Source organism: Plectropomus leopardus, chromosome 16 (genome assembly GCF_008729295.1).
Source record: "Plectropomus leopardus isolate mb chromosome 16, YSFRI_Pleo_2.0, whole genome shotgun sequence".
In the NCBI taxonomy this organism is placed as follows: domain Eukaryota; kingdom Metazoa; phylum Chordata; class Actinopteri; order Perciformes; family Serranidae; genus Plectropomus; species Plectropomus leopardus.
Window position 1 is genome coordinate 3,393,098 of NC_056478.1, and position 15,583 is coordinate 3,408,680.

A 15,583-nucleotide genomic window follows, 5' to 3' on the forward strand; every position below is an offset into this window, starting at 1 on the left:
GCTGCCTCTGTACACACACACACACACACACACACACACAGAGATACACACAGAGAAGCTGGCAGTTCAAGACTCCTCTGTGAGGCAAAAAGCAGCGTGACAGACCCCAGCGTGAAGAATAAAGACCTATCATCCGCTGTCATTCTCTCCTTACAGACCAGGGGATTTTGCATGGGGCTTGCTGAACCTGGTTTGAGGTTGTTATTTATTTATTTCATCTGTTATCAAGGGCTCGGGAAGCATAACGCGCCTTTGGTGAGGCGGAGTACAATGCGCCGCAAACCCCCTCAGTGATGGATCTCACTTCTCAGATCCTGTGCTGCTTTGATTTATGATATAATACTGATGCGCTGCTCATGGTACACAACAGCGCCATGCCCCATACTGATGTAATTCCAGCTCACTGTCGCCTCTCAGCCTATCGCAGCCCGCTGTGCTTGAAAAGGGGAGAATCCTCAAATGCTCTTCAAGGGCAATCTGATTGAATTAACCAGCCATTAGATGTATGAGATGAGCTGTAATTGCGGGGGTATTTATCTATTCAGATGAATGAGTTTCGACCGCAAGGTCATGATAGTGCTGCGCCGTGCTCGGAGCGACTTGACTGAGCGTGCACCTGTTTGTGTCGCGCCTGGCCGTATTGCTTTAACCTCTCCTCGCCGAGCCTAGGTGCCTCCCTGCTAACAAATTTAGCTCCTCATGGCATTGGCACTGATGGTGTTTTTTATAGACCTGCTTAGCAGCGCTCATTTCTCTCCCTCTCGTCGCAGCGCTCGTTAATGACTGGGAGAATAGGAATTAGAGGCAACAAATGAGCCGCAGTGTGTTCGTGTCAGTCAGGTGCATTGGGAGCAGATGCTGTGAGCATTTACACCTCCGTGTCAACATGTTCTCTCAATTCACTCTGTGTCTCGCTCTTTCTTTGTCCCCCAGTCTGTGAAACCTTCACTTTGAAGCCTTTTTTTACTCAGAAATCAGACCACACGGCTGCTTCTTTATGCAATCTTTGCATTTTCACACAGAAACAAGCAAAGGCGCCATCATGTCGCTCCTGTGTGTTATTTTAAGACAGCATGCCGGCATCGTGAAACCAAAAGATGCATGACGTTTAACACGACAGGATCACCCAGCCCCCACCCCAACAAGCCCGCATGACTATAACTAAGTACATCTACATCCTTAAGTTAAAATTTACTCCACTACATTTCAGAGGGTACTATTGTACTTTTTGCTTCACTACATTTATCTGACATATTTTACAAGTTAATATTTGTGCATTAAAACATAAGAATGTGTTTGTTGTAATGTATGGTTATTAATTAAACTCCCGAAAAGTTTATACAAGTACAGCTGAGATGATAAGTATATTAATCAATTAGCTGAGAGCAAATTATTTGAAATTTTCTAATAATTTGGGGTTTGGAAGATTGGGGTTTTTGTTGTTTTGTTGTTTTGTTTTGGGGTTTTTACATTGTTGACTTTTTGTGTTTTTTGTTTTTTGTTCATAATTAAAATTGATAATTTATTTTTAATTAATTCAAAAGATTTTTCTACATTGCATACTTTTACTTTTAATACCTCAATTGCATTTTACTGATGGTACTAAGCACGACTTGTAGCACAGTATCTTCGCAGTGCGGTATTAGTACTTTTACTTAAGTAAAAGATCTGAGTACTTCCTCTACAACTGCATATAAATAAATAAAACAAAATGTCTGTCTCTCTTTCTGTTTCCTGCAGGCCTGCCCCCGTTGTTCCCTCTGAGAGGAAGAGGAAGTGATGTCACGCCACCACCACCGCTTTGAGAGGGACTACCGGGGACCCTGGGAGCGGAGAGACATCCGTCCTTCTGGCCTCCACAATGGAGGAGCCAATCATAGCTGTGCCTCTGCCGTCGTCAATGGCAACAACCGTCCGGGGCTCCTTCCCCTCCCGGTCATCCCCTCTCTCCTCCCGACCCCGGTTACAGTTGCCGTGACAACGTCGAGTGGCGACATAGCGGTCAAGCGAGGCATCACGGCGGCGGGATCAGTGGCTTCCGCTTCTGCCAAGGTAAGAGGCTCGATGCCTGCTTCCCTCCCGGAAAAAACAGTTTCCTGCTCCGTCAAGTTTCTTTCTAGTCTTCGTCTCTTTGTGTGTCGACTTTTTAATCTGTGAAGGCTCCCCAACTGGACATAATCTCCAACTTTCCTGTGTGTTTTGAGGCTTTCCAGCTTCCCTTCCTCTCTCTCTGTCTTCCAGTTTTCATCTCTCACTTTCTCCAAATGTTTCTGCGCTGTCCAACTCTCTGGCACGCCTGTCTTCATGGTTCAACTGTCTCAGCTCTTCAAGCCCCTCCGTCTCTCTCCCCCTCTCTCTCTGCTGCCTCCTGCACTCTCCACCCTTATCCCTCACTCCGGTCCTGCTGCTCTCTCTCTGCACTCTCTCCGTCCAGTGCCCCGTTCTTGCCAAACCATTTTCCTTCCATCTTCATTTTCTCTCTCTGCCAAATGGCAGGCTTGTCCTGCCTTTGCCTCCTTGGTAATTTTCTTCTTTCATTATGGAAATGACCTCTGACAGCGGCTCAAATGGGTGCTGCTGTCAGAAGTGATGGCTGGAGGTGGTGCTTTTCTTAACAAGCAAACAAACAAAAAAGGGACTGCATCATTATGTGAGCTGAGTAATATCATGGATTTTAAAAAAAGAAGCTTATTTCTCTAACAGCTGCTCATTTCCCATTTCAAACTCCTTCTTTCTTAAAGGGTATTTTCCAAACTGGACCCTATTTTCCATGTTTTTGTGTCTAAGTGACTAATTGGAACAACAATTTTTGGTGGTGGTCCAGTACTGAGCAAGACCGCCGCAGCCAGCAGCAGCAACATTCAGTATGAGTGCTTGTTTTTGCCACTGACAGGCTCAGAGTGTCATTTTAAGTGTCTGACAACATGATGGAAAGGATCCCTATAGACACAAAAAACATGTTTGTCTTTACCTTTCGCTTGATCTGGTGAGTGTCCAAGTGTCGCTCATAAAGTGAACATGCAGTTAACGTCCACTAAAAGTGCTTGCCACCGACAGGCTCGGATTGTTATCCTAAATGTCTGCCATTATTGAAAGGATCCCCACAGAGATAGGTAATTTCTTTAAAGAGTTTTATCCTCTTTGTATAACTAGAAACGGAAGGAAATTGCCGTCACCACACCTACCAGGCTCCATTTAATAATCTGTCATTTTAGCGTGTAAAGAGCATATTTTCACATCTGACTGTGGAAATTTAGTGTTTATTTCATCCTGACTGGAGTTGGTGATTTTGGTAACAGTGGGAAGACTGAGGTGCTCACGGTTTCAGTAAAATTAACTGAAATATTGAATTGTGGAGAATCTACCGAGCTAACATTGTGTGTAGTATGTCCATATTGACAAAAGTTTAAATGCATCTTGTATTGTAAGCCGCTGGATAAGGTTATCTCTAGCAGGTAGCCAACAACCAGGTTTTATACATCCAAAGAACTTCTATAAAAACAAACTGCATGGTAACCACACCGGGATACAAGTCGAGACGGCCTTTATTTGTCAAAACGTGTTGCCACACCGGTTAGTAAAAGGGTAAGGACATTTAATTAGGACCAGGCTTTTATTTGAAGTTTTATGGCATATTCCTAGTTTGCTATATATCATATTTGTGTACCTTACTCAGAAAGCTGCAGCTTGGAAATGTCTGAGCAGTGAAGCCGAGAGCCGAACAGTTTGTGTTCTCCACCCCCTCGTCCAGGGATTCGCTCGCTATCTGGCTGTCAGCAGCGTGTGAAGAGAGGGGCCTTTACCAAAAAAGAGTTAGACATTTCAGCCTCTCCCCAGCCTCTGCTTCCATGGATACCATTCATCTTCTCTCGGCACTCCTCCTCACTATCAGATCATTTGCTTTAATTTGAACTTCACAAGACACATCTGGGCTCTTTCTCGCCCTCCCTCCCCGGCACCTTCTGGAGGACTCTCGGTGGGGCCTTGCACTCTAAGAGTCGAGGTAAACAATGCTCTGGTAATTTAGCCCCTAAGTGCACATCATTAGATACCCTGCTGAATGCACTGACCACAGACACAGTAAATCTGCTCTGGCACCGCATCGGCCCCTCCTTTTGTGGGGCTGAATAATTACATACATCCTGACAAAGTCTCGCCAACTCCCACCGTGGCCATTGTCATCACTCAATGGCTGCCAGAGCAATTAGGTGCTTTGCCTTGCGCGCGAGTGCTCGTTTGTTTAAAGGTACAGTATATGTGGGAACGTGTGCGGCGACATAATGCAGATCCCTCCCTGGATGCCACTCTGTTAGCTTCATTCAGGGATTTACCTTTTTTCACTCTGTCTCGCCTTTGACAGTCCTTTGTAAGGCGGGCAACAGAGACCAGGAACGTTTAAAAAGGGAAATACCCAGAGTCCGGGCGCTGCTTTAATTACGGCCTAGAAAAGATACAGGGGCCTCAAGAGCTGGCCAACGCCATAGGAGCCTGTCTTTCTGTCCTCTTAGCTGTCTGCTGTCCTCACTTGCTCTCTCTCTTTCTCTGTCATCTTCGATCAAAGCTGCGGGGGTCACAAAGAGTCTGATGGACGGATGCAGCTCTCTCTCTCCGTGGTCCCTGTGTCTCTGCTCTGTCCATGGCTCCACTAAAAAGCTGACAGGCCGTTATTGATCTCCACTGTTTGGAGACTCTCTCTTTATAAACACTGAAGCCCAAGTGGGGACATGTTCCAATAGCAGTGGTGGACAGCAACAAAGTACATTTACTTGAGTATTGTACTTAAGGACAGTTTATGAGCATCTGTACTTTATTTGAGTGGATTTTTTTTTGTTTTTGAACGTATTTTTATGATCTCATGGTCTCATTAACTACTAATAAACAGTATCTGTCGACCCCTACCCTCATTACTCATTACATTTTCTTTTTTTCTTCTTTTCTAAAATGCAAAAGTCCATAAAGTTCTGTGTGTGGTTTGTTTGTCGAAGTGTACTTCTGTATGCACTGCTCAGATTTGGTAGGTCATGGGTAGAGACCAGGGATGTAACAGTACGTTTTAACAATGATACACTGCGTGTTACGATACATGATTGGCAATATGATACAAGAACGACATTGGCTTATTTATAGCGATTCAATGTCAAGAAATCGATATAGTAACTTTTTTGCCGAAAGGAGGTAAAACAATGTAAAAGCACAATACGCTGAACAACACAAACATTCAGTGCAAGGCCCTTTACTTTATGTGTGTTACATAAAAACCTGAATACTGGAAAGTAGAGGTCAGGATTCAGCATTTTTCTGCAAAAAGATCAGAAATAAATCAACAAAATAAGTTCACACAACATTGAAATGGCAAACTGTCATTGTATTTGATCTCGTATTTACATATTTTGCAGACATTTAGCATTTTATTTAGAACGACAAAAGCCAAAATATGTCCAAACCTTGGACCGTATATGCGTGATCCGCCGTTTTCTGAAGCAACAGCACTCAGCTGACACATATGTGACTGTGATGTTACAGTCATTTCCTGGTAGCAGTGACGGTGCAATGATGTTGAGATCGCAGATTTGGAAGACGCAGTGTCCAATCAGAGCAGACTGGGCTTTTTGGGATGATGTTTTAAAGAAACAGGTGCTTAATCGTAGTGTTTACAGAGTAAATACAGGTATATTCAAGCAAACGGTATGGGAAAAATAATAGCTTTTATGAACACTGACACCATGTAAACATGTTCCAGTGGAAACTTAGATAACAAGTATGAACATGAAATGAGTATAATCTGGGACCTTTGATATAAATTGGGACACAGAGCAGACGTATTGTTTTACTTTGGTGTTTTTTGTGGTCTGTCATAAATCATCCGTCTTCATGTGGTCTGCTTCAGCTTTAATGCTCAAGTTAAGAGATATAAGGTTGCCGTGATAGTGCTGTGTGTGCGTGCACGTGCGTAGGTGCGGTTGTGTGTAGGACAAATGCTGAGAGTTGAAAAGTACCATCTGTTCATATCGTCCATCCTGATGTAACGCTAACCACATGGAACAGTAGACTGTAGTTAATTTAGAGCTGCTCTTTGTTATCCCCTGCAGGTTCTTTAATTAATTTCGATGTATTTTTGCGCAGTTGTCATGGATGTATAGTCACTGCACACATGTTGTTAATGTAACACAACTGTGTCTGCGTCCTGCCTGTAAACAGGACTTTAATATGTCAGCGGAAAATCCAGTTTCATTTTTCATGCTATTATACTTTTTCTAAGAGATACTGTGATCTGTTTTCTCAGAGTATCAATTCTACTCAATTTAGGAGGTAATAATTAAATGGAGTTTTTCAAAAGAAGTAATTGCTACATTGCAGCTTATTGGATTCACAAAATTGAAAAGCACTTTTCTGTCCAGCTTTCTAGCCAGCATGGCAGCAGCTAAGAAAACTAATGACAGATCTACAGTGAATAAACCAAAATGTTGCTATGATGTGATTTATTTTCCCACTGGTTGGCCTATGGCTACTTATAATATGTTTGGGCCATAGAGTGTATAAAAATGATTGAAGTAGCCTGTATGATTTTGGGGGCTGTTTTGGGGGATTTTTGCAGCCTGAAATGCCTGATTTCACAGCAGCTTTTCTAAAAAAAAAAAAAAGTCATGCATGTTGCAGTGGTTATAAATGTTTTTTGTTGTTGTTTGTTTGTTTATTTTTTTTGCAATCAAATTTTGGGGGTGTAGTAAAAGTGTCAAAAATAGTTGTGATATTGTCATGGAACAAAACTTATAATTATGAGTTTAATGTTGTGTTTCCCATAACATCAGAATCTATATTTGAGGATTGTAGGCTTGGGGGCATCAACTGTTAGATGTTTGATGCGGCACTGAAGGACCGTCCCTGTGAAAGGGGAAACCAGGCTGTTAGGCAGCTGTGGCTCAGTAGGTAGAGTGGGTCGTCCACTAATCAGAAGGTTGGCTGTTCGACACGTAATACACATTTCAAAGTATCCTTGGGCAAGATACTGAGCTCCAGATTGCTCCTGAAGGCTTTTCCATCAGTGTATGAGTGCATATGAGTGCTAAAAAACTGAGTAGCAGGTGGCACCTTGTACGGGAGCCTCGGCCACTAGTGTGTGTGTGTGTGTGTGTGTGTGTGTGTGTGGGTGTATGTGAATGTTAGTGTAAATGCACTTTGAGTGGTCAAACAACTAGAAAGATGCTTTACAAGTGCAGGTCCACTTACCATTTATTAATATCACACCTACAGCAAAGCTACATGACTAAACAGCATAAATACATAACCACATAGTAACGTTAGCAGCGTGATGCTAACAGTTGACGCTGTTGTGTCTGTGACTCCTGACACAGAGCCCTGGTCCCGCAGCAGCAGCCTCCTGAGTGACAGACAGATAGAGAGGTTGAGCAGATCAATACGCTGCATGCAGCTCTACTAGAAATCAGTATTTTACTGATTTTAAACATAGACTGTATATAAAGATGAACTACGCGTCCCCACTTACCCCCGCAATGCTCAAGTGAAGCTAAAATATCCAGAATATGGCCTGTCACTCAAAGCAGCCACATCCTGAATCATGTGCAACTTTAAGCCTTAATAACATGTGAAGAAGTGAGTTATACAGAAATTCATCCCCGATACAGTTGTCATAAATGTTGAAATCAGCTATAGAAACCAAAACTGTTTTTGTACCAGACTGTAAACGTGTTGATTTCTGCTGTTAAGTTGGTCATTTTAACATGGGTGTCTATAGAGATTGACTCACTTTTGGAGCTAGCCTCAAGCGGCCATTAGAGGAACTGCAGTTTTTGGGCAGCTCCCCGTTGGCTTCATTTTACAGCCCAAAGGGTCACTGCTTCATATAAGTGTGCAGAAAAACATCTTTGACTATATAACCCATAAACCTACAGTATGTACAGTGATTTCACCCTGCTTATTAAAAAAACCCTACCGTTCAGACACCTTCGAAGCTGTGTTATTTTTTTAAATAGCACATAGTTAATCAGTGTCATCAATGTCAGTGTGCCACCAATATCACTGAAAACTTTTTTAAACTGTTAAAGACAGAGCTCTGTCTGCAGTTACCTGTCGTTCACAGCCAGAGATTCAAACAATGATACACAGCAGGCTCATTCACGTTCTGGTAAACATTTTGTAAAAAATCTTTGCTGGGTTAAATGTTTGTATAATAATGTTACAGCTTGTTATTTAGTGTTCGTCTCAGGGTTTAAACGTGGGTCAAAGCTGGAGTTTGTATCTGATAACAGATGATATTACTCAGACTGTATCCTCCATAGAAAGCCCTCTGAAATGTGCGTTTCCCTGCTTGGTCTAATCCTTTAATATTAAAGTCTTAATCCATCCTCCCCTGATGTTTAATAGCAGCAGAGCTGGAATTTGTGTTTCTTTACCAATCCTTAAAAAACACAAATCAAATTATAAACAGTTACATATTGATCTAAAGAACAGAACAAACTAATAACGTTGTTTGTGTGGGACTTTTTGCTTATAGGCTTATGTTGATCCAGTCATCTCATTAATTCCTCTGTTGAATTTTTCTGACCTACAGAGCCGAGTGAGCTTTTCCTCGAGCCTTTAGCCATCTCATTAATTTCATGTTGTTGGAAACAAAAAAGTAAGTTAGTTCTGTGTCTGTGGTATTCTGGTCAGGTAGCTGTAGTACTGTGGTGCAGTCAGGCTCTCCAGATTAAGTTTTTGTAGTGAGTGAGTTTTGTAGTATTTTGACAATATTACTTTTCTAAGTTTTTGTACAAATCACAGTAATATTTTTTTTTTCTTTGGCAACTTTCTTTGTTTCAAATCACCTTCTGCGGCTTGTTTATTTGGTGTGTGCAGAGCAGAACCTGAAGAAAGCATTTCTACCTCTAAAAAGTAATGGTCTTGAGTACTTAAGTCAGTCAGGAGCAGTAATGTTTGTTTTCTGGTGTATTTTTGGCTTCACATTAGGCTGGTTTTTATTTGACCACAAGCATTTAAGCTTACAGTAACTTTGCACGCAATAGTCCACCTTCCACCTTCTTTTCTTCTTCTTCCTACAGAGACTGTGCCCTTTGCATGTATTTAAAGATTTTCTACTTGTGTTTCTGTGTTCAATTTGTTCCCGGGCACAGTCAGATAAGGTCTGGACTTTAGTAACCAGGTATCAAACCATAAACAGCAAGCATCCAAGTGAAAGCTACAAAAATCATGAACCCGGCACTGAAAAAATGTGAATAAAGCAAAAAGGAGTAAATCTGCTTTAACTTTAACTTTTCTAGCAATAATGTTTACAAATAGTAATTGACAATTTCTGTATATTACCAGAAATTAAATGCTGAAAAAGGGAACTTTTCAACATTATCTTAAATTGCTTTTGACATGTTAACACCTGCTTATTGCAGTATGAGAGAGAGAGAGAGAGAGAGAGAGAGAGAGGCTGATAATCGGTCGATCCCTAATATTTACCTTTAGTTCAGTTTATGAAAACAAGTAGTGTTACTCCAGCTTCAGATACAATACCTACTGCTGTTTGATCTTTTATAATCTATATAACCTGCTGCTGGCAGTCTATTAAAGCAGTTTCCCTGCTGGCAAGGCCAAATAAAGTGTGCTGTTCCACTGAGCACGTCTCGACACGAACCGCATCCCATGACAGTTGTCACCACCTGGCAGAGATTCTTTTACAATAAGTGGATATTCCCAACGCATATGTTTAAAAGCCACTGTCGTCTGCATGTTGAATACATTGTAGATTCATGCTTTTTATATTTTTGAAACATGTTTTTGATTTTTCACAAGTCCTTTGAGGTCAGTTAAGCATCATCTGGAGAAAAACAAAAATCCTGAACTCCAGACTTTGACAGCACCAATCAATAGAGCCTCGTTTTGAGACAAAGTCACACATTGTGTGTTTTTGGTCATTGATTTGAGCCAGGTCAGCCCGCCAATGGATTGAAGCAGGCCTCATACTGTGGCCAACGCAACATGGCATCCAGAGAACAGCAGGTGTCACGGCCTCACTCTGACACAATCAAAAAAAGAAAGAAAACACACAAAAAGCATGTCTCCTCTGTGAGTGATTTCTTCTTTTTTTAATATTACTACATTCAGACTGAGGCATGTGTGTTATTTCACGAACGGTTACGAGGCAAACAAATTACGATGCAATACATTTTGTCAGCTATGAAACATTTTTAAAGCAGAAACAGTGTTGACAGACAGGGTGGTATGACTGTGCATCACTTCTGTAGTGCATTAACAGTGTTTTTTCTTCGGGGGCCTTTAAATCAGGAAAACTTCTGCAGCAGAGACAATCAACACGCTTTGCTTGGGGGCCACTTTTAGAAAAATGACGAGAGACCAGGGGCCAGTCGCAGCAGCCTCATACAGGTTTCTAAGATTTTAGCATGCTTATCGGATTTCCAGGTGTTTCTTTGATTTAAGGACGTTTTTAAAATTTGGGGAATTTTCAAGGATTGTAGGATGTTTTAAGGATTTTGGAATATTTCTGGGATTTTAGGACATTTCTGGGACTTTAGGATATTTTGGGATTTTAGGACTTTTCACAGATTTTAGGAGATCACTAGGATTTTAGGACATTTTTTGGATTTTAGGATGTTTTTCCCATTTTATGACATTTCCCTTTTTTGGACATTACTAGGATTTTAGGACATTTCTTGGATTTTAGGATTTTTTTTCCCATTTTAGGACATGTCTAGGATTTTAGTTCATTTTTCCGATTAAAGCACATCTCATGGATTCTCGGACTTTCAAGGATTTTAAAACTTTTCTCAGATTTAAGGACATTTTTTGGATTTTTGAGAATTAGAGGCTTAGCTAGGACCTCTGTTTTATGGATAAACAAGCTCTATTTTGGTGATATTTTATGCACCCTGGCACCTTATGTACAAAAAAAGTACAAAAACAGTTTTCTTTTTGAATTAGAAAAGTGTTGGGGGCCAGGTTTGACCCTCACACCGTAAGTTGGTATCAGTGCTCTATGTGAGCATCGCTGATGTGTCAGCGATCCCTGGAAGAATAGAATCTGAATCACTGATCATGGAGGCTGAGGCTAAAAAGGCAAAGGCGTCTCTTTGAAAACTGGCATAACCTTGTGACGAGCTGCTGTGAAATGTATCGAATATGAGATGATTAAAGTTTAAGAAGGCGCACGCTGGGGAAGCTGGATGAGGGAGACAGAACGGAGACGGGTGGGGGAGGCGAGTCGGCAGCGGAGAGCCGCTTTTGAATTAGCTTCTGATAAGAGAGGGAACTACAATTGTTCTATCAAATAGTGAAACTCTTATCATCTGGAAAAGATGAAACTTTACATTTCCAAAGCAGACACACTCAGCACGGGGTCTTATAGAAAACCCAGATACCTTACGAGGAAAGCCAAGAACACCAAACATAGCTGGAGGAAAAAATTATTGCTTAGCAGCTTGACGCTTACATTTTGTGACTTTATACTGATGGACATAAATTGACGCCGCATCCAATTAGATTATATCATTCAGAACGTTAATACTACAATGGAAATCTTAATGCAGATGTGTTACTGTCAAGGATGGAGGATATTGTGTTGTTCTTTTATTCCTGACATTTTCCCTTCAATTGAAATTCAAAATATATACACTCCAAAATTCCCCTTAAATACTAAGTAGCTCAGGCTTTCTGAGGTGCCTTTATCTCTCTCTGAGGAGCAGGAAGGTAAACAATCTTCACACTCTGCTGCCTGGATTTGATTTATTAGCTTCTACTGTATGTGTTGTCATCTTATCACAGACTCGCTGCGTGCCATTTGCATTCACGGTGAAAATGTCACAAAAATCTCAGCTCTCGGAAGACGAGAGTCCTCAGAAGTCGACCAAAAACTGATTGATGAGGAACACTTTTTTTCACCAGCACGGCTTTCATTTGTTATCCCGACGCCATCGTGTAAAACCTGAAGGCTTTTTCCTGGGTGACTAGATGTCTCTTTATCTGATTCTCAGTGTTTGAACAGTTATGCAATTTCAAATATGTGGAGCCAGGGGTCTGTTGCACATTTTGTTCTCTGTAAGTGGTTAAGTGGCGCGTGTGTCGGAGTGTGTTTTAGCGCTAAAAGTCAGCTCGTCTGACACTGAAGCCGAGACGAACCTGTCAGCTCTCTCCGCTTTGTCCGTCCAGGCTAAAATGTCAGTTTGGATAAAGACAGCCTTCAGTGGGTATGCAGAGCGCCGCCCTCAAGTATTAGACATGCCAGTATTAAAAATGTCACTTCCTCTTTTGCTTTGTCTGATTGGATTTTTCCTCGCTGAGAAAACCGGATTTGAATCCCTGGCACAGGACTGTAAAGTCTGCCGTCCGGAGGACACTCATAGCTTCTATGGTTAGATGCATGAATCGATTACTGAACGGGCCCAAAATGTCAGGTGTCCCCCAAACCTCACCTGCAAAATGTCACTCAAATTAACATATACCGACCAGCGAGTCTCAAAATGACTCAGAAAGCAGGCATCCAGTAGCTCAGCGGTAAAGCAGGCACCTCATATGCTGAGGCTGTCACCTCGCTGCAGCAGCTGCAGGTTCGACTCTAAACTTTGGCCCTCTGCTGCATGTCTTCCCCCAAATCTCCCCCTTTCACGCTTGAGCTGTCCTATCAAATAAATGCAAAATGCCAAAAGACATTTTTTTTTATTTTCTAAATGACAAAATACCCTTAAAGAGCCAAATTAAATGACTATAAAGACACCAAAACAGCAAAATTACAAAAAGCAGCTACAATTACACACAGAAAGACCACAAAGAGATGCAAAGAAACTGCATCAGAGACAAAAATTTCAGACAGAAAACAAATAAAAATAGACAGAAAATGACTACAGAACACACAAAATTACCTCAGACAAAAAAAAAGACACAAAACAACTACAGAGAAACACAAAATAATTAGAAAAACACACAAAAATACCTCAAAGAGACACTACATGACCACATAAAGACACAAAATGCCTTCAAAGATACACAAAATAACAATATAGAGACAGAGAATATCTACAAAGAGACACAAGAAACAACTACAGAGCGACAAAAATGCCCTCACACACACACAAAATAACTTCAAAGACACAAAATGCCCTGAAAGATTTCACAAGTAACCACATAGAGACACAAAATGCCTTCAAAGATACACGTAAGTGACCAGATGGAGACACAAAATTCTACAAAACAACCACAAAGTTAAAAAAAACAACAAAAAAATACCCACAGAGAGACATGAAATGGCTTAAAAGAGACAGAACAACAGAAAAATCACACAAATTAACTCAGAAAGACAAGTCATCTCTTGTTTAGAAGAGGTGGTGGGGCCTTCATCATTTCGGTGCCCAGGGGCCCCATTATCTCATAATCCGTCCATGGTTGGATGCGTACACCTGATTTTAATTGGCCTGTCGCTTTACAAACTACGCACCATAATTTTCCTACTGTGCTGTCTAACTTTCCATTAGTCATGCATTAATTCCTTATAATCATATTTTTTCCATAAACACAAACATCATGTTTGTGGACAAACAAATCCTCCGTCAAGCTTCTACAACAGTGTCATTAAGACACAGCGGACCTCGAGGGAGCAGAGCGCGGATTAAGCAGCGATTTTCCTTAAGATGATTTGTGGAAAGTTTTTAACGAGAAGCGGTGATTGTGTGTTTACCGGGAGCCGTTGCACCGGGGTCTGGATGTCTCGGCACCATGTGGGGAGAATTAAAGCTTTCCACTCTGAATCAGACCAGGCCGTGCCGCAGTGATTGCTAATCAAGGACAGAGAGACGGAGCCAGACAGACGGACGGACGGGGAGCCAAACAGACAGAGAGGCAGACAGACACCTCAGTCATGAGGACTGCACACTGTCAAACTGTCAGAGGAAAGGCTGGTGAAAGAGGGAACTGTCAGACTACATTTTCTTTTTTTTTTTTTGTTATCAGTGTTTGAAATCAGATGGATGGAAAATGGGAGTCGTGAATCTGATGACAGATTTATCGGGAATCTCACACTCTCATCGCACAGTCAGGACATCGTCATCTTTAATCGTCAGCGGAAAGAATTGACAGCCGTCTTCTTGATTTAAGAGAGAGAAAAAAATCCACACGGAAATAAAACCGTCTGCAGATGTGGGGCGATAACGGCGCGGCAGGTCAGAGGATAGGTGAAGACGAGCGTTGTCTGACATGTCAATCTCACTGTGACATGATGTTCCACAGGTTTCGTCCTCATCTGGGTCCCCCACTGTGTCTGTCTGTCCTCTACAAAGGAAGGATCCCAGCTGACCTTTTGGACCAACAATGCAGCGCCACATTTTTCCATCCGTCCTCAGAGCTTCTGTGCATCTGAAGTCAAACACCAGTGAAGGAAACTGGAGACGAAGACTACCAATATGGCACAAATGCCTGTAATTTACTCCGTTTACGGCTTTTCCGGTCGATCAGAGTGCGAAAAAAATAACGTCCACTTTCAGGTCTCATTGATTCTCCCTTTACATACGGAAATAATACGTCCGTTTTAAATGTTAGAACGTCACGGTCCTCATATTTCTGCGCGTCCTTTGTGTTAAAAACATCCACTAGATCACCAAAACTCAGCTTGCTTTGTTTGGGGGCCACTTTTGCAAAATGACAGGAGGCCGGGGGCCAGTCACAGCAGCCCTGTACATGTTTTTAGGATTTTAAGACATTTCAAGGATGTAAGGACATTTCTGGGATTTTAGGATGTTTCTTGGATTTTAAGACGTTTCTGGGATTTTAGGACATTTCTAGGATTTGGGACATTTCTGGGTTTTTCAGACATTTCTAGGATTTTTGGACATTTGTGAAATTTTAAGACATTTCTAGGATTTTTGGATGTTTCAAGGGCTTTCGTGCATTTCTAGAATTTTTTGAAGTTGTGGGATTTTTGTAGGACATTTTGTTATTTTGGCATGTTTCTAAGATTTTAGAACATTTTCAGGATTTCAGGACTTTTGTAGGATTTTCGGATGCTTTTAGAATTTTTGGACGTTTCTGGGATTTTATTTTGTATTTTTGGACATGGGTGGGGTTTTAGGATATTTTAGGATTAAGCACATTTGTGGGATCTTTTTTTTTAACATTTCTATCGCTTTAGGACGTTTGTGGGATGTTTGGAAGTTTCTAGGACTTTTCTAGGACCTTTGGAAGTTGTGGGTATTTCAGGATGTTTCCAGCATATCCGGACGTTTCTAGGATTTTCATGTTCCTCTATTGCCAAATCATGCAATATATGGATTTATCACTTCCTGTCCACCATCATATCAGTCACTTGTTTACAAACAGGCTATTCTCTCTGCCTCTGCTTTCAATGCATCTGCTTCATCAGATTTTAATCCTCTTTTCAATCCTTTTGGAGAAAATAAAACACAGGCAGAGACGGGTGATTGTTCTGAAAACCACGGATATCCTAAAAATAGGAGACCTTTCAGGGTCCTGGCTTTGTGGTGGGTTTGTTCTGGTGACAGTAGGCTTTACAAAAGACTGTATGCACAGCTCTGGCAGGAGAAAATAGGATGGTCCAGGAGGGGCTTGCTCTCCTCTT

At 41.5% G+C, this 15,583-nt stretch overlaps 1 protein-coding gene across 3 annotated transcripts in view; it reads left to right on the top strand.

The window, feature by feature from the left end:
- The window catches only part of LOC121955786 (kelch-like protein 29), a 378,430-nt gene that overhangs the window by 135,271 nt on the left and 227,576 nt on the right, over positions 1 to 15,583 (top strand). For all 3 annotated transcript variants that reach the window (XM_042503866.1, XM_042503868.1, XM_042503869.1), the window contains one exon: positions 1,741 to 2,052. In XM_042503866.1, the coding sequence (XP_042359800.1) occupies positions 1,780 to 2,052 (273 nt within the window). In that variant the 5' untranslated portion in view covers positions 1,741 to 1,779. The remainder of the gene's footprint in view (positions 1 to 1,740; positions 2,053 to 15,583) is intronic.